The sequence below is a fragment of the Moschus berezovskii genome, chromosome 23, assembly GCF_049115385.1.
Source record: "Moschus berezovskii isolate FMDL1 chromosome 23, NW_MosBer_1.0, whole genome shotgun sequence".
NCBI lineage: Eukaryota > Metazoa > Chordata > Mammalia > Artiodactyla > Moschidae > Moschus > Moschus berezovskii.
The window spans coordinates 27092024-27110606 of record NC_142482.1 but is presented as its reverse complement, the minus strand read 5'-3'; the positions used below and the strand labels follow the sequence as shown (position 1 = coordinate 27110606).

Genomic DNA, 18583 nt, shown 5'->3' with positions numbered 1-18583 from the left:
CTTGCATTTTGGGCTGAGTGCAGAAGTCACTATTCCTGGGTGGTCCAATGCCTTCCTTGTCTGTAGGTAAGGTGAGTGCCCTAGTTTAATGATCAACTCTGTCTTACTTTCTGGCCCCCTCCACGTCCATTCTCAGCATCTCCACCTACCTGCAGTATTCCCCTGTGAAGGCTTCCTGACTTCTGGATGATTCTGTCTGGAACTGAAAAGTGTCTGTAGGGAGAAAAAGATGACTGTCTTTAATTGCCTGTGTTAGTATTAACTGAGAACATTTAAAAATTCCTGACTACCTTTCATGAAAATTGCTTCCCCCATTATAAAAATGGTTAATTTAGGTTACATGCAAGATTAGGGTACTAATTCTTTTTTCCTTAAATGCAATTACTTGTGATTTAAATAGTAATTCCTTTCATTCTCAAACCTCCCAAATCAATTCCTAATTCTGTTTCCCAAAGAAATGAATAAAGAATATGTCCCTCTGGTTTGATGACTAATTCTGATACTAGAAATCTATGAACATATCTGGATCAGATTTATAACTAGATGGGAGAGAACCACAGAAGAAGTGACCTAGTGAAGAAAAACATGAGGGCACAAGATGTCACATCCCACAAGAGTCACAATAGCCAGAAGAGGTTTTCAGCTTTACCTGGTTGATCCTAAATAACCTCTATCCAGATTTGCCTCTTCCTCTGCAGCTGTCTTCTGATCAAAAGACAAAGACTTGAAAATGCTGTGGAGACGTTACCTATTTGGGCTCAGGAGCACGGGGATTGAAAAGGAGTCTAAAGGAACGATTACAGGGAGGGTTTGTGTGAAGTAAAAGGACTGGCTCGCTGATTATTTAATGATGTCATATAAGGTAAAGTTGGTCTAAGGAAACCGGGATTTGGCAGCACTACTGTGATGCACAATTCTTAGGCACCATCGTATTGCAGCCTGAGAGAACAGCATGCTTTGTTCTGCGTGTCTGTGCACAAAGACCTAGGGTCTGGGAAGCCTCTGTAAGAGTTTGGCTGTGCTGGAAAGGTCTTGAGCCTCGCTCACACCTAGACTGACCAAGATGCCTCATCTAAAGGTCAATACTGACCTCTCAAAAACAAAAGGCTGAAAAGGAATTACGAATGATAGTGTAATTTTTTTCATAATACCAACCAGGACCGTCACTGTTTTCTTTCCTCATCCCCTTGGAAAGTACAAAAGTGCAAATTACCATAGACCTCATCAGCCAGAGACCAATTTCTCCAAGTCACTGGTCCACCTTCACAGAGTCATAAGAATGTTACCGCCAGAGGAGGTATTAAAATCATAGATCAAAATCTTCATTTTAGTCTTTTACCACCACCAATTTGCCATGTCCCTTTCCCCTGTCAACACCAACACCAACTACTCCTTTGTTAAAGTAGAAAAAAATAAGATATTCCTGGGTCTTGACAGCTGTTTTCAAATATGAAAGAAGGCACAAAGCTGAAAAATGAGTGAAAAATTTGCAGGAAGGTAGAGTTCACCTTGGTGAAAGGAGTTTTCTAACAGCTACTGAGAATGAAATGAGCTGTCCTACAAGGCAAGCGAACTGAAAATGTTAAAACAAACCAGGTGAACTGTTGGCCTTCTGCAGTGAAATCTCAGAGTCCTAACCACTGGACCACCAGAGAATTCCAAGGTTGAACTCTTATCTGGGTTGTGGTAGGGGGCTATAGGTTTGGGGGAAACATCTATCCACTAAAGCTTCTTTAAGTAGCTATCTCCTACATAACCCTCAGATTTCACTTCTGGCATTATCTCCTTCAAGGAAAAATCTTACTCATTTCTCAGGCTGGGCTAATAGCTGTTTTTCTAGGTATCCTAATACCTAGGTAGTCCATTTTATCTCCTTTACCAGGCCATATTGGAATTCTCTATATGTCTGTACCAACCCCCCCCAAAAAAACCCTGATAATTCCACTTTGTATTCTTAACAGCTACTTGCAGCATCTGATACACATAAGGACTCCATATATGTGTACTGAACTGAAAATTTATAATAATAAAAACAATAACTAAAATGTATTGAGCACTAACCATGTGCCTGGTACTATTCAAAGCACATTATATATTTTAACTCATTTAATCCTCACAACTACCCTATGAAGTGTGTACTGTTATTTTCTTCAATCAATTGAGGTTAAGTAACTTGCCCAAGGGGCTTCCCCAAGTGGCTCAGTGATAAAGAATCTTCCTGCCAATGCAAGGAGACATAGGAGACTTGAGTTTGATCTTTGGGTCAGGAAGATCCCCGGCAGAGGAAATGGTAATCTACCCCAGTGTTCTTGCCTGGAGAATCCCATGGACAGAAGACCCTAGCAGGCTACAGTCCCTGGGGTCAGACACAATGAGCAACTGAGCACACACGCACAACTTGCCCCCTGCTGCCAACCAAAACAAGTATGATCTCTAAAGTTCCTTTTAACTCTGAGATCACACTTTTTTTTTTTTAAATTTCTGGTACGTCAGTGATAAATGACTCTCTCCACCTATTTTTCTCTCTTAATCTGATTTTATCTTTTGAATGAAGAGTTCCAAGTACACGAATAAAGAGAAGTGATGCCCACATATCTTCTTTCTGCTCCCTGATTTACCTTGGGGAGAAGGCAGCTGCAATCTGTCTGTGATCACTTGTGTTAGTATCGAGCCAGTGTCTCTGTAGCTACAGAATCGGGAGGTCCTGCCAGAGCTCTTAGTGGAACAGATGGCGAAACGGTGGAAGGGGACAAAGTCTCCCCCATGACAGCTCCCACAGCGGCAGGCCAGATCTCGAAGAAAGCAGGCACATTCAAGGTGTAGGGCTGTCTGCTGTGCCTTGGGCCACAGCTCCCAAGCCCCTTCCCGCAAAAGAGGCACTCCAAATTCAAGCACCTCCATCTGAGGTAGGGATAGTTCCTCTTGTAGCCTTAGAGGAGAGTCAGCCTCTGAAACACAGGAAATGATAAATGAGAGCCTCCCTTAAGGTAGTAAACTCCCAAGCACATGCTACTAGTTTATAAGAAAATTTTATTGATGATTCTTATTTGGTATTATTGCTTCCTTTGTATAAAGAATTATATACCAGTCTGAGAGTGATATTGACCATATTTAGGATAAAGTACAACAGGGAAGAAATGATCAGGAGACAGATTTCTTAGTTGTTCCTCCTAAATTGAGCTTTTTTTTTTACTATTAATGTAAATTATTATAAACATCAAGTAACCAGAAAGGCTCTGCTCAAATATAAGACTCAACTCAAAGTCAAAGGGAAACTATTTGATTATATGTGCTTTGGGTAGCCTATGTCACAATTTTATTCTTTCATGTGGAGAATATGAGACTGCAGCTATTTAATGCATATCTTGCTTTGTTCATGTCTCTTTCAATATCACGTTTAACTCTCTTGTGAATTTCTAAAATCAGAAATAATTTATCCACTTTTCTTCTTATTTATCCCCAGAAGCCAATAAAAAACTAGGGCAATATTTTCTAAACCAAATATCAAGATACAAATACTTAGTGCACGGGGTTTAACAGGGAGCTAGAATTCTTGAAATTAAGACAATCTTGAAAAATAAAAGCCATTCATTCACTATAAACATGGCTCTTCCATGATTAAAATAATAATCTCCCCAATTCTTTAGACATAAGCTTTAAGAGACGGGGGCCCATGACACATAATATTGATGTTCTTTCTGAACAAATACATCCTCACCCAAAGCTCTCTATTTGGGCCTGAGAACAAGGTACCGGCTCACCTGACTTTGTCTTCTCTTTGGTATGCTCAGTCTCGACAGAGGAAGGCACTAATATTGGCTCGGCAGGAAGCTCTTGGCCCTTATTGCACCAGCGGAGCACATGTATATCCACAAGATCCTTCAGTACCTCAAGTAGCTTAGTTTTACTCCAGCCAGGCAGGAGGTGCTGCAGCAGATCTATGTGGAAGGAGTGACCAATGACTGCAGCACATTTAACCAGCGACTGTTCTTCTGGGCTCAATTGATCTAGTTGGTTCACTGCTATTTCTGAAGAAAAAAAATTAGCAATGAATAAGTTTTCTACCAACATAGAATACACCACATTAATAATCTGCTCATGAAAAAAAAAAAAGGCTTGCTTTTTCTTTCACCTGTTCTCCACTCAGCCAGATCTCTTGAAAGTACCTTATCTCCATGTCTTCTTTTGTCCCCATCCCTCATTCATTATTTATCCAACAATTGGGTTTTCACCACGACACTGAAGCTATTTCTTGCAGTCACCAAAACCTTTTGCTGGTAGACCCATTTTCTTTTTACTTTCTCAACTAAACATGGAGGCTGGGCTTCCTGGTCCCAGAACTCCAATTACTGTAAAGAGCTCAAAACTCCAAGCATTTCAGTAAATCTCTCCAAATTCTGATCCATATGTTACAGCAGTTGTTATTAAACCAATTATATTACCAAACCCCAAATCTTAGAATAATTCTAAACTTTTTCCTCTCTCTCACAACCAACTGGCCACCCACTCATTCTCTTTCTCAAAGTTCTTGACTATATTTCCTTCCAAACAATTCTTGTCTAAATAGTCATTTTCACCTGGATCACTATACTACCATTTTGCACATCACCAGTCTTCTCTTCTTTTCTTCTTATCCCTATAACATATTAACTAGGGTAGAACTGTACACCTAAAGTACAAATATAATGTCAGCTCCTTTCTTATATATTTTTATAACTTATATGGCCTTTTACAATGCAGCTTTGGCTTTGCATTTAGACTTGCTGACTGAACTATTCATTTTAGCTTATGAGTTACCAAATCCTTTTTCCTTAACTGTGGACAATACTGACCTTGGGTTACCTTTCTAGTCATTTCCTAGGATCCCCATAAAATTAGAATGTCATGTCAACTGAGTTACCAGACAACACTGCTTATGCAAAGAGGGATCCTTGACTGGAAACTGCATCTGGACTAGGGAAACTGTGAGTAAGCTATAGCTGCTTGGTGGTAAGCCACGGCTTTGTGGGGTTCCTCGGGTGCAGTGATTACTGTAACAGGTCACAGTGCCTAGAAGCTAGCCTATGGGACTATTCTAAGAGAGATCAGTTTCTCGTTGGGAAATGGGGCATCTAAGCACCCATCCATCATAGTCTCATTCCGTCATATCTAAGGTATTCCCTGAGGTTCCAGAGAACAGCAGTAGGAACTGCTGTGAGGATCCCCACTGAAGGAAACCACTGGCTATGTTCTACTAGAGTGCTCTGTTTCCTGACCTGTATGCTTCTAAGTTAGTAAAGCCAAAGCTAAATGTGGCCTATCACAGTTGGAGGAATATGAACTGTTCAGATGAACCTAAAACCACCAGAGTGAACAGCTTCCGTTCCGTTCCATCGCTCAGTCGTGTCCGACTCTTTGCGACCCCATGGACTGTAGCCTACCAGGCTTCTCTGTCCATGGGATTCTCCAGGCAAGAATACTGGAGTGGGTTACCGTTTCCTTCTCCAGGGGATCTTCCCGACCCAGGGATCGAACCCGCATCTCCCACATTGGAGGCAGATGCTTTAACCTCTGAGCCAGCAGGGAAGCCCATGACAGCTAATATTCACTGACTGTTTATTATATACCATGATTTATTTCATTTAATCTTCAACTAACCCCATGAGGTTCGGACTATTATTATCCTCACTTGACTGATGAGAAGATTAAGGCTTAGATAAGTTTATCTAACATTTCACATCCAGTAAGTGGGAGAACCAATGGTACCCAGGTTTTTCTGATGCCAGAGCCCTGGCTCTTAATTACCAAGGCGTTCAATATTGCTGTTTCACATACATGTCTATATTCTCAGTAAGACCATGGTTGACTTGAAGGTATGCTTAATAATAATATTCCTGAAAAGGGGTTAATAAAGTACCCTGGCCACTATACATTTGAATAGAACATTAAAACCTTCATGTATAAAAAGAGCACTCCCTGTCTAATTATGCCTACCCAATTCTGAGGGCTTTATTCTTCATCTCATCAGTCATTATAAACTTATACTTTGTGCTCTTTTTGTTAAACTCCTGTAGGTCCCTAACACTGTCTCTTCACTAGTACCATGGATTTTCTTAAACCTCAGCAACATTTTCTCCCTTGATTACTGTCTCCTCCAGCACAGGAGTATGCACAAAGGGAAAGTCAGGTCATAGTTTTTATTAAATAACTAGAAAACTTTTCCAAGGCAGCCTCAGAGAGAACAGTGGGCTCAGTTGTGTAAAACGTAACTCAAGTAGCATTACAAATCTTTGGGCAGTGGCAGAATTTGTTTCTGAAAGGCAGGTGTCCTTTTTGAAGAAACGAAGCTAGCGTGATAATGAGGGATCTATACTCAATCACCCACCAAATCACTAAGTGCAATGACATCTGTAATTGATTCACATGAGGTCTTCAAGGGACCTGCCTTTTAATAACAGTGGAAGCAGCACTGTATCCAAGTTCACATCATCCTTGACGGTGCAGACATACAGTTCCTGGTCATCAGAGCTGGCAGGAGAAATACTGCACGCTGTGGATTTCATGGCGCTGGCTGGAGGGAAAGAAGACTGTGCTGAGGAAAATGCCATGCTCAGTGGCTGTAGTTTTAACGACACAAAATTCCCGGAATGTACTCAAGAAACTGAAAAGTTTAAGGTGAACAGAGCACACACCTTTAAAGTGGTTTACCCCACCCATCCTGCTTGTTCTCTCATCTTCTCTCAGGAACTAACAACATTTTCTGTAACACACAGTATCTAACATTCTTACTCTTCCTGTTTACCTCCCAACATCCCTCTCTGCTTTTGTATCACAGCTCAAGGATGCTTTTCTGGATTTACACATACTTCTACCTCTTTCTTTTCCCCTTCTCCCATTCTCCATTCAAACCCTTAAGTTATCTTTCTCATCACTAATGTGCAATTCTCTACTAGACTCTCATATTTATCAATCCTCTTTGATGTTTATAAATCCTATTTTTAAATCCCCACTTCTTGGGCTGATCAAAAAAAGAACTACAGTAGATTGACTCAATTACTTTATCTGAGGCAGGTATTTAGTGTTTTCAACATGAAAAGTAAAAGAAGTGTTAGTTGCTCAGTTGTATCCAACTCTTTGTGACCCCATGGACTGTAGCCCACAAGGCTTCTCTGTCCATGGAATTCTCCAGGCAAGAACACTGCAGTGGGTAGCCTTTCCCTTCTCCAGGGGATCTTCCTGACACAGGGATGGAACCCAGGTCTCCTGCATTGTAGGCAGATTCTTTACTGTCTCAGCCACCAGATGGTAAACACAGCTGCGTATTATTTGTATAGTTCATTTAGCCAGGAAGGCCTAATCCAACTTATAATGTCTGCAGGGAACAGGCATATGCCTAATAAGGGCCAGGTGATGCCATGTTCAGAAACGAACTCCAGCAGCGGCACCAGGGTAGATCCTTGGGAAGCTCAGCTTACCTGAGAGGGTCTCCCACTTGCTGTTCTCCACTTCCTCCTTTTGGAGGTCATGAAAGCACAATATGTTTTTAGAGAGAAGATCCTGGCATAAAACCTCACAGTAAAGGGGGTTTCCAAAGCACCTGCGGAGAAGGTAGCTGTAGAGAGGTAAGCAGGGGATTGCTGACTAAAGAGGCCCACCTGAAGAGAGCCAAGCATAATGGTATTTCATAATGAGGAACACTTCTTTTGTTAAAGTCAGTTCCTGATGATATACACTAACAGAGGGAAGCAGCACCACAGAAATGTAAAAAGACGTTTCTGACTGGTTTTATAATGTATTTTGGCAGTTACTTTTCTCTCTTAACTATTTTGCTTCTGTTGAAAAGGAACTAATATCCCCTTGCTGAAGGGTCTGGAAGAAACTGGCCTGGCCACACATAATGGAAAAATTAAGCAAGCCATCCAAGTCCTAACTGTCCTATGAAAACCCGGGTGAATGGTTCAGGGAGGTAGCCCCTTTACTGGGTTACTAGGAGACTGTCTGCTCTTAAATCCAATTTTGGGCTTCATCATGGTTTCTAATGCCCTTTTCTCCCCCAACTCTGGTGTGAGACCTGAGCCTTCTCTTATATTATGGCACTGGCTCCTCCCTTAATTAAGTGCCCAGCTAGTCCTAGCCACTCACATCTGCAGCTCTTGGGGGATGCTCACCACCCCCAGTTCCCAACATGCCATTCTCAACAGTGAGGTCGCTGCCAACTTCGAAATGGGCACCAGGACAGCTGGAGGGCTCTGCAGGAAGTGCTGGGCCTGGCCACACAGGGTGGAGGTAGGGGTCAATGTCATCACCATGATGATGGGCACACTGGAGAGCAACGTTCCCAAAAATTCCCAGGAAGCTGCATCCATATACTGGGCCTCGTCAATGAGGAAAATCAGTGGTGTTTCCCTTACTGCCTGGAAATAACAGTAGAGAAACAATGACAACCTCTGATTAGAAATGAAGTCATATGATTTTCAAATCTACCATGAATTTCCCATCAACACCTTAAATATCAGTACAGGCTGGAATTTTCAGAGTAAAATGTAAACTAAGCGCAGGTAATATTTTACTTTATAAATATAAAATAGAGCCTGTATATCTAATTCTTCAAGAAATGTGCTGAGTTTCTTTGAACATGAAAATACTCTAGTTGAAATATGAAACAAACATCAAAATGTTCTCAAATCAAACCTGAAGCTTTCAAATATTTCATTTTGGCAAAAGCTTCACACTGTATGGGAATTCATAGTATTTTTTATACAGTAACTTCCAAGCCAGGCTGCACATCAGAATTACCTGGGAGTGCTAGCTAAAACCACCAATTATCATGTTCTGCTCACGTAGATTTTAAAAAATGTATTCTCTTCTATCCACGTTCTCCACCCACACTCCCTTTCCCACTGCCACAGGCAATCATGTTAGGATACTTATCACGCCACCTTCTGCTTGCATTGCATTCCTATAAAACGCGCATGGCTACTTTGTCAAGTAAAGTGTTTTTATGTAAATGCAACCCACTCCAGTGTTCTTGCCTGGAGAATCCCAGGGACGGGGGAGCCTGGTGGGCTTCCGTCTATGGGGTCACACAGAGTTGGACACGACTGAAGTGACTTAGCAGTAGCAGCGGCACTGTATTACAGGTCTCATTATTTCTCTTTTTACTCAGGATTTCAAAAATTGGTTTATAACATTATATGTTTTATGTGTACAATATTATATTTTAACTTCTGTACACACTACACCATGCTTACCACCGAAGGTGTAGTTTCCATCCATCACCATATAGTTGACCTCCTTTACCCTCTGGTAACCAATACTCAGTTCTCTGAATCTATATGTTTGTTTTTGCTTATTTATTAATATTCAACATGAATGAAGTTATATGGTATTTGTCTTTCTCCATCTGATTTATTTCACTTAGTATGGTGCCCTCAAGTTCCACCCATGTTGTCAGAAATGGCAAGATTTCATCTTTTTTATTCAGCCATTCCACTTCTGGATATTCATCTGAAGAATATAAAAACACTAATTTGGAAAGATACATGCATCTCTGTGTTCACTGCAGCATTACTTACAATAGCTAAGATGCAGAAACAACTGAAGTGTTGGCCGATGCGTGAATGGATAAAGAATATGTGGTGTATATATATGTATATATACACACTCCGCATAAGAAAAGATAAAATATTCAGGATTAGTTTTAGATCACACTCTGTTGCTTTGTTTTCATCTTCTGCCTTACTTCTAATATCGGCACTATATATACTCCAAGTGTTCATCTATAAATTCATGCCAACACCTCCCTAACCTTCACAAACAAAACACTGCAATGAATCAGCTACCTGGTATTTATATCCAGGAGTGGAACTTCTGGGTATAGATGATGAATTTTATTAAAAATTTGACTGGCTATTTCAACACAGCTTTCTAAAATGGCTACATCAGTTTCTTCTTATATAGATCCTTGATTCTGTAATCCTAGACTGGGGACTGAGTATCTGTATTTTTGATAAATAGGAGGTAAAATAGCTATCCACCTGCATCTAGAAATCACTGTTTTAAGTTATTAAAATTTCATTAAGAAACAGGATCAGGAAAGAGCAAAGACCTTTTCTTCTATGCTGTGCTGTAGGATGGATTCAAGATTAAGATAAATATAACAATGAAGATATCAATAAATATGCAGGCCAAGAAATGTCTAAGTCCAGGTAATATGTGGATAGATTAAAATGAGCATAAACCATTTCCACCTATTAAGAATTAATGGTATGTAGCAAAAATACCCACCTTCTCAAGCACCTCAAAAAAACATGCTTTAATCTTCTGTTGTCTGGCCAGGTCATCCATGCGCGAAACTTTGAAGGATAAGGGAAACTGACCAGGAAAATTAACCATATATTATCATTCAAAATGACAATCTAATAAAAATATACAGGTTCTCAAAAGCAAAGAGAAAATGATTCTATTTTGAGTGAGAATGGGTTTCTACAGGGGTGGGCACAGGATTACAAATACCAGTCAAACATCAGTATATAGCTCAGAGGGTGAGACTTAAAGTTCACTGGTAGTTAGAGAGAGACATCTCCTTTCATACTGAACTCTGGCAAACCCTTAAAGGATCATGACTGAGGAATAAAGTGACAGGTCAGACTTAGCAATGTCACTCTGGACAATTCTAGTACCCCGGTTATTCTAAATATACCAAAATGAATGCAGCATGAGACTTGTGAGAAAGAATTGCAATGGACATCCCCAACACTGTACGAGGCTGAAGTGCATGAGCTACCATGGACCTGAGAGCCAAAGTGACACTGCTCCTTGACAACTTCAGGTAAGGCCTGTCTTAAGACAGCAGTATGCTGAGGGACTGGAAAGATTTTTGTTTTCTCTGTTTTTCATTAGATACAATGCCCTGCATGCTGGGTAGATTAGGAGACGTGATGGAGGATGAATAAATGGAACTGTGGACCAGGGAATTCTTAGCCTACTTGCTATTGGGTACTACATAAATCCTAGATCACTGGAATCTTTTCAGATTCAGATGCTGGTTCAAGTGACACACTCCATGATGCAGGAATGGAAAGGGAAGGCTAAAGAACAAGATGCTGCAACCAACTCAAGAACACATGGATATAATTGCCAGGTATCCTTGACTGGTCGGTATCACCTTTTTAGCACTTTCATATTTACAATGTACCCTACATCCTCTAAAATTCATGCAGAAACCACATAAAGTACTACAACTGTCATTTTGCAGGTAAAAAAACTGAGGCTCAGAAAGGCTAAGTGATTTGTGCCAAGACATACAACTAGCAAGTTTCAGAATTGGTCCTAAAATCCATTCTCCTCAAAAAGGAAAAAGTCTGGGTTCTGGTGTCAAAGACTTTTCCAATCTTAATCCTGCCATTGCTAACTCTGTGTCCTTAGGATATATGTACATATATGTACATATGGTTAAAGGGTTTTAGGTTAGAAGACAATCCTGGGTCCAATTATCCACCAAAAATATCAGTAATATCAGTAATCCAGTTCACACAGCTATTGCCTCCGTTACCTTCACAAAGAAGAGGTCATTAAAAAGGCAGTGAAGTGGTTCCTCCACTATCCCACTGAACTGTTTGTGGAGGTGCTCTTGCCGGTAATGGGCTGGGCACGTATCAATCTCAAAGAAGATGGCCATGAGGGTCTGGATGGCATAGAAGCACTGCTTGGAATCTGCTTTCTTCAGCTTCAACGGCAACACCCTGGTGAACGTTACTATGGTCACTGGGAGTCCCCTGATCCACAGAGAGGTCTCAGTCCAGCAGCCCAAGGATGCCAAATCTAATGATACAAGAATCTCACCAGTGAGGGAAAGGATCCCCAAGAGAAATACACGCTAAGTCAGAAGACAAGAGTCTTTACCTGTGCCCTTCCTTCTGGGCCAGGAAGTTTATTTCAGCCAAGAGCTGACTTTTCCCACAGCCTTTTCCACCTTCATATAGAACAGCCTGTCCCTTCTTCTGGTGCAAACATTCCTTCTGTGCCATTTGGAAAGCTTCCAGTTCTTTCTCCCGGTCTGTTAAAGAGACAAGGAACACATAACACACTTGTACTTCTTAGCAGATACTTATTTATTTAAATTAATTTGTAAAGGTAATTCTCAGAATGCCTTTTCCCCCCAGAATCCTTGACAGAATTCCATTACTTGATAAACCTTCAGATCTTTTATTCCAGAAAATCAACTCTGGACTGTACATAAATGTGTGTTGGGCTTGCAGGCTTGCTCCAGAGCCTAAGTAATAACATTGAGGACAACTAGGCACCATATGGACATGGGAGCTACTATATCTTCTCAGCTTTTTGTAAAAAAAATTTCCATTATAACTATTGAGCGTTCAGAATCTGTCACTGCTATGTGAAAACATGGTCTAGTGGGTATAGATAAAACAAATATACAGACAGGGAATATGGGTGGGACTGTCTCTGTGCTATTGTCACTATCTCAGGATAAGGGATTTCCCTCTAAAGATGAGAATCCTTACAAAGATTCTTACTAAATGTTGGAATTTGAAATGTAAACACCCAACGTGGAAAAGAAATGGCACGTCCTCCTCAAAATTAACATAAATTCACTAAGAAGTTTGCTCTTTATTTTCTTTTACAAGTTTAGATGCATTTAGTCTCTTTTTGCTTTTTAAATCACATTTTGCTTTTTAAATAACATTTAACCACCTACAAAATTATGACTTAAGGTAAAAAGGGAAACTTACCTAGCAAAGAGTGATTTTTATTTCTCTCTGTGGCCAAATGTCTCCTCCCAAACATTCTGGGGAAAAGGACAAAGGGAAATGTGTTAATTAAAAATAGATTGGGATAGATAATATATTTTTAAATAGAGGACAAGTTGTCCTTATAAACAAATATTTTCAAACAATCAAAGAGGTCCAGAGTTCTGTATAAAAGTTTTGAAAAAACTAAAAAATTTGGAAGGGGAGAAGGGAGAAAAACTATTAATTTTTCCAGGCTCAGGGAAGTAAAGAGTGAAAGTACATAAAGAAAAAAGAACATCTAGACTGGTGAACTACTACTGCTATTCTCTTCATGTTGGACAGAAGTTCACTGAGGAACGAGCTGAGAGCTAAACATAAAAGCTAAAGATCTCAGACATGAAACCCTCCTCTTATGTCTCTTATTACATCAGGTCAGTATTAGAAGCATTATTCCCTCTAATTTCATACAATTAAGCACTGATTATTTCTATGCCCTGATTCTATAAAACAGATGGGAGTGAACTATTGCATAATGACACTCACATACATCTTCTATGGCCAATGTATTCATACATCTTCCCTGGGTTAGAGATGTTTTTCATCATTTTCTCTGGGAGTTTCTTGAAGTTGTAAGCAGGCAGCATAGATCTCAGATATGTTACCTCATCACAGGACACCAAACCTGGATAAGCAGTTATCATTCTTGCCACGAGGCTTACTTTTGGGCCAATAACTGTATCACAGAGACAGTGAAGAAAAGGATGGAGACTTTGATCACCTCCTCCATCTTTGCCCTCTAAATCACAGACCTAACAGTCCAATATCCTATCCTACCTGTATATTCGTGTCTTGAAACTGCCCCAACCATGCCACAGAATACTGGTCCATTGGTGATACTGATGGAAACAAGTCTGGGAATGAGAAAAATAACAGTTAGTAACTATGTACTCAGAAGCCTCTACTACAGGCACCAGACTGCACTCCCCTAGATCCGGAAGTCTAGTTTTAGAGTTCAGAATGCACAGGGCCAGAGGCTGCTGTCAGACAGCACCACATGGTTGGTAAAGTACTGGATATTAGGGAAATAGTCAAAAGGAACAAAATGTTTCTCCTTCTCCAGGAATGTCAGTTGAAGAGCTATTAGTAGTAAAAACACTAAAAATACCTTTTATCTATCAGATACATTATGTGTGCTCTTTGAAGTACTTTCAAATTCATTACCTCATCTGATCCTTTGAGAGATAATTAACAACAAACATGTGAGGTATGTAGGGCAAATATTTAAAATCCATTTGACAGAAGGAAAAAAAAAAAATGAACCCATTAATTAACTTTCCCAGAGTTGTATGAGTTAATGTTAGAACCAGAATGAGAATCCAGGCCTCCTGACTCCCAGACCAATGTTATTTCCACGATGCCACGCTACTTCATATGAAATCCCAAACTGAAAAGTAGATCAATAGAACTATACAGGGTTAATGGATCAAACAATGCTAGAATGTGAGAGAAAAGGAATACTCAGAATGTCAGGCTGCTGATGGAAGCATTTCTCAAAATATGCTCCTTAGAACATTCATCCTTCTGGGTTTTTATATGTCTTGGTGTTTGGTGATCAAATAAATTTGGGAAATGTTGAACAAAACAAAATGCAGCAAATTTCTTCACTGTGAGACTACTCAGAAACTTTAATGTTAATGTACACTGTGAACCTTCAAGAAGGAAATATAGTTGCATCAATTCCCAAACATACATGACCGTGAAGATATTTTCTTTTAGTATTTTTAAAGGGACTAACGTTCTACCAAACACACTTTAGGAAATTACTGAATCAGTAATTACCTTCAAGAAAAAAAAAAAACAAAAACACTGTCCTGGAAACTAGATTTGAGAATCTATCACTGTCAAATTACTTGGCTTTCCAACATGACCTATGGGTCTTACTTAGTTTACTTAAGTTAAGGAGGCCAAATGAGATGAACTCTAAGATCTTGTCTAGCTCTTAACATCTACAATGAAAATGAAAGTGAAAGTCACTCAGTCGTGTCCAACTCTTTGCGATCCCATGGACTATACAGTCCATGGAATTCTCCAGGCCAGAATACTGGAGTGGGTAGCCTTTCACTTCTCCAGTGGATCTTCCCAACCCAGGGATCGAACCCAGGTCGAACTAAGGATCAAACCAAGGATCGAACCAGGATCAAACCAAGAGCTAGACAAGATCTTGAGAGTGCATCTCAACATCTATAAGATTCTAAACTAAAAAAGACTGAAAGGACCAAGTTATGGTCTAAGAGTCATAGAAGGCATGCTTAAAGGCATTTTAAGATAGTCTCTAATTGCCAACATCTGCTGGATCATGGAGAAAGCAAGAGAGTTTCAGAAAAACATCTATTTATGCTTCATTGACTATGCCAAAGCCTTTGACTGTGTGGATCACAATAAACTGTGGAAAATCCTGAAAGAGATGGGAATACCAGACCATCTAACCTGCCTTTTGAGAAACCTGTATGCAGGTCAGGAAGCAACAGTCAGAACTGTACATGGAACAACAGACTGGTTCCAAATAGGAAAAGGAGTACGTCAAGGCTGTATATTGTCACCTTGCTTATTTAACTTATATGCTGAGTACATCATGAGGAACGCTGGGCTGGAGGAAGCACAAGCTGGAATCAAGATTGCCGGGAGAAATATCAATAACCTCAGATATGCAGATGACACTACCCTTATGGCAGAAAGTGAAGAGGAACTCAAAAGCCTCTTGATGAAAGTGAAAGAGGAGAGTGAAAAGGTTGGCTTGAAGCTCAACATTCAGAAAACTAAGATCATGGCTTCTGGTCCCATTACTTCATGGGAAATAGATGGAAAAACAGTGGAAACAGTGTCAGACTTTATTTTTTTGGGCTCCAAAATCACTGCAGATGCTGATTGCAGCCAGGAAATTAAAAGACGCTTACTCCTTGGAAGGAAAGTTATGATCAACCTTGATAATATATTAAAAAGCAGAGACATTACTTTGCCAACAAAGGTCCGTCTAGTCAAGACTATGGTTTTTCCTGTGGTCATGTATGGATGTAAGAGTTGGACTGTGAAGAAAGCTGATCGCCGAAGAGTTGATGCTTTTGAACTGTGGTGTTTGAGAAGACTCTTGAGAGTCCCTTGGACTGCAAGGAGATCCAACCAGTCCATTCTAAAGGAGATCAATCCTGGGTGTTCATTGGAAGGACTGATGCTAAAGCTGAAACTGCAATACTTTGGACACCTCATACGACGAGTTGACTCACTGGAAAAGACTCTGATGCTCGGAAAGGTTGGGGGCAGGAGGAGAAGGGGACGACAGAGAATGAGATGGCTGGATGGCATCACCGACTCTGTGGACAGGAGTTTGAGTGAACTCCGGGAGTTGGTGATGGACAGGGAGGCCTGGTGTGCTGTGATTCATGGGGTCGCGGAGAGTCGGACACGACTGAGCGACTGAACTGAACTGAACTGAATGACTGAAGATATGACTATCTTATTCAACAGTAAGGGCTAACAGTAGGACCCTTGAAGACCAGAAGTCAGTGCAAAATTTGGAAACAGAATAGATCGCACTGGAAGGAATGGCTTAGCATACTCATACTGGAGCTATGACTGGGAAGTAGGCTGTAGTATCTGTGGATCTCAATAAGCCTGAAAGAACTGCCATCACATACCTGGTGGTTCAGATGGTAAAGAATCTGCCTGCAGTGCAGTAGACCCAGGTTTGATCCCTGGGCCAGGAAGATCCCCTGGAGAAGGGAATGGCTACCTACTCCAGTGTTCTTGCTTTGAGAATTCCATGGACAGAGGAGCCTGGTGGGCTACAGTCCATGGGGTCCCAAAGATTGGACACAACTGAGTGACCAACACTTTCACTTTTCACTGAGTATCTATGAAGCAACTGTAGCATCTTATCCATAAAATACCAGGTTGGCCAAAAGGTTTGTTTGGGTTTTTCTGTTACATCTCATTGATAAGTCTGAACGAACCTTTTGGCTAACCCAGTAAGTGGATGAGATAATCTCTAAGTTCCTTTTTGGTATAAAAAGGGAATATTTGTATTTTGTAAGAGGCAGCTATGAGGTAATGAAAATAACACAGGTTTGAGGACAGAGGATCTGGGTGTCATTACCAGTTCTGCTACATGCTAGTAACTTCTCTTCTGTGGCCTCAGTTTCCTCATGTGTAAAAGGATACAAATGTTCACACTGCTAGCATATATTAAAGTGTTTTAAAAATGTTAAAAGTATTATGAAAGTATGTGATATAATTTTTGTTCATCTTGAATAAGTATGGCAAGCAAACAAATCTCTGACTCAACGCTGACATTAGGAATGACTGTTTTTCAAATCTATTCATGTACACACTTTCCTTATAGCTTTCTAGTGAAAAAAAAAAACAAAAAACAATGGTCATTTGAAAAATTCCAACCAATCATGTCATAGTTGTACAACCTTGTTAGGACTGGGCTTTTGTAGGTGGGAGAGTGGTGTGGATATGGAGGCAGGAGATCAGTTCAGTGTGAATTCCAGAAAAATCAGTAGGACTGGGAAAGACCAATAGTGAAAGCCAAGAAGAAGAGCATTAACCAGCTGTGGTCCCTTCCTATCGAGGCAATTGCTCCACAACTTCTCTTCCTTCTCCCCCCTTCCCAAAGACAGGCAGCCATCTCTTCACATACAGATATATTGGCTGTATATTATTTTACATATTGGCTGTTCCTTTGCAGTGTTCTAGCATCTTGTTATGCATACTTTGTACCTTCCCCTCTCCCACTCCACTGTATGAAAGCTCACACCCATTTCCCCTGGGAATCTAGCACACAGTTCTGTATCTAGTGATTTCTAGTGTATCTTGTCTTCTGACTTCCCTTAGCATGCTCCCCCCGCTTTAGGCGGACTCTGGATGCTCTCAACCCCTGCTAGGCTACTTGTTACCACCTCCTACCCTGCCTGAAGAGCCCCACCGGGCCTGAGAAGCTCCTCTCTGCCCCACCTTCCTCCTCACTTGGTCTCAGCAAGATTCTCCCAGCAGAAGCTGAAGATACTCAAGGAGCTCTCCAGGGCATGTGCACACTCGTCTGGCTTCTTATCCCCAGGAAGGCCGAAAACACAGAGGAACATGCAGCCCTGAGGCAGGTGACAAAGAAAGAAAAGGGAAATTGACCTGGGGAAGAAATACAGCTTGCCTCAACTGAACCAACTTCCCTGAGTGAAGCCAGACCCCTTCCTGGCTGGGTTTTCTATTAGACATGAAGGAGTCTATAAGATTCATGAAATCAACATCCTAGGCCACATCAACATGGAAATTTTTTAAAGAAAGAAGAAGAGAAAAACTTCATTTAACTATATAAATAACTGAAATTTAAAACACAAGAAAAATATGTTAAGAACTTTCAAAAATTCAATTTATGGTGTCTCTCTTTGAGAGAGAGTGTCTACCAGTGAGGGGGAAACTGGCCATAAGACTATTATTCCTTACTCACCTTTAATGTTGACATGTCAAGCTCCCTTGTACTTACTGTCTCAAACATAAAGATCCGGCTCAGCTGGCCACCCCCTTTCTCTATCACTGTGGAGATGTATAATGCAGCCTCCTGGATAAGATGACACAAATGCAACATCCATGCTGTCTTGTGGAACTCGAGGCTGACCAAAACCATAGTCACAGTACGGAATTCGGATATATACTCCGTAGGCTGGCCTTCATCAATCTACAAAGACACAGTGAGTCACTGTGCTGTGTCTTCCACTTTCAGTGTCATGTTTAGGCATTTAAGTTCTATAGTCTATGGTAAACATGAGAAAATAACTTTCGGATATTAGACAAAAAAC

At 40.6% G+C, this 18583-nt stretch overlaps 1 protein-coding gene across 15 annotated transcripts in view; it reads right to left on the bottom strand.

Annotated features, from left to right (window-relative positions):
• The window catches only part of LOC129543488 (adenylate cyclase type 10-like), a 38535-nt gene that overhangs the window by 10653 nt on the left and 9299 nt on the right, over nt 1–18583 (bottom strand). For 12 of the 15 annotated variants that reach the window (XM_088831052.1, XM_055406608.2, XM_055406610.2 and 9 more), the window contains 14 exons: nt 18271–18462; nt 17757–17878; nt 13566–13642; nt 13275–13464; nt 12732–12787; nt 11884–12037; nt 11534–11723; nt 10267–10353; nt 8122–8393; nt 7455–7591; nt 6425–6550; nt 3762–4028; nt 2619–2948; nt 150–213 (listed from right to left, as the gene is read on the bottom strand). In XM_088831052.1, coding sequence (XP_088687178.1) covers nt 150–213; nt 2619–2948; nt 3762–4028; nt 6425–6550; nt 7455–7591; nt 8122–8393; nt 10267–10353; nt 11534–11723; nt 11884–12037; nt 12732–12787; nt 13275–13464; nt 13566–13642; nt 17757–17878; nt 18271–18462 — 2264 coding nt within the window. Of the gene's footprint in view, nt 1–149; nt 214–2618; nt 2949–3761; nt 4029–6424; nt 6551–7454; nt 7592–8121; nt 8394–10266; nt 10354–11533; nt 11757–11883; nt 12038–12731; nt 12788–13274; nt 13465–13565; nt 13643–17756; nt 17879–18270; nt 18463–18583 lie in introns of all 15 variants that reach the window. The other 3 variants (XM_055406609.2, XM_088831047.1, XM_088831053.1) reach the window with 2 other exon arrangements.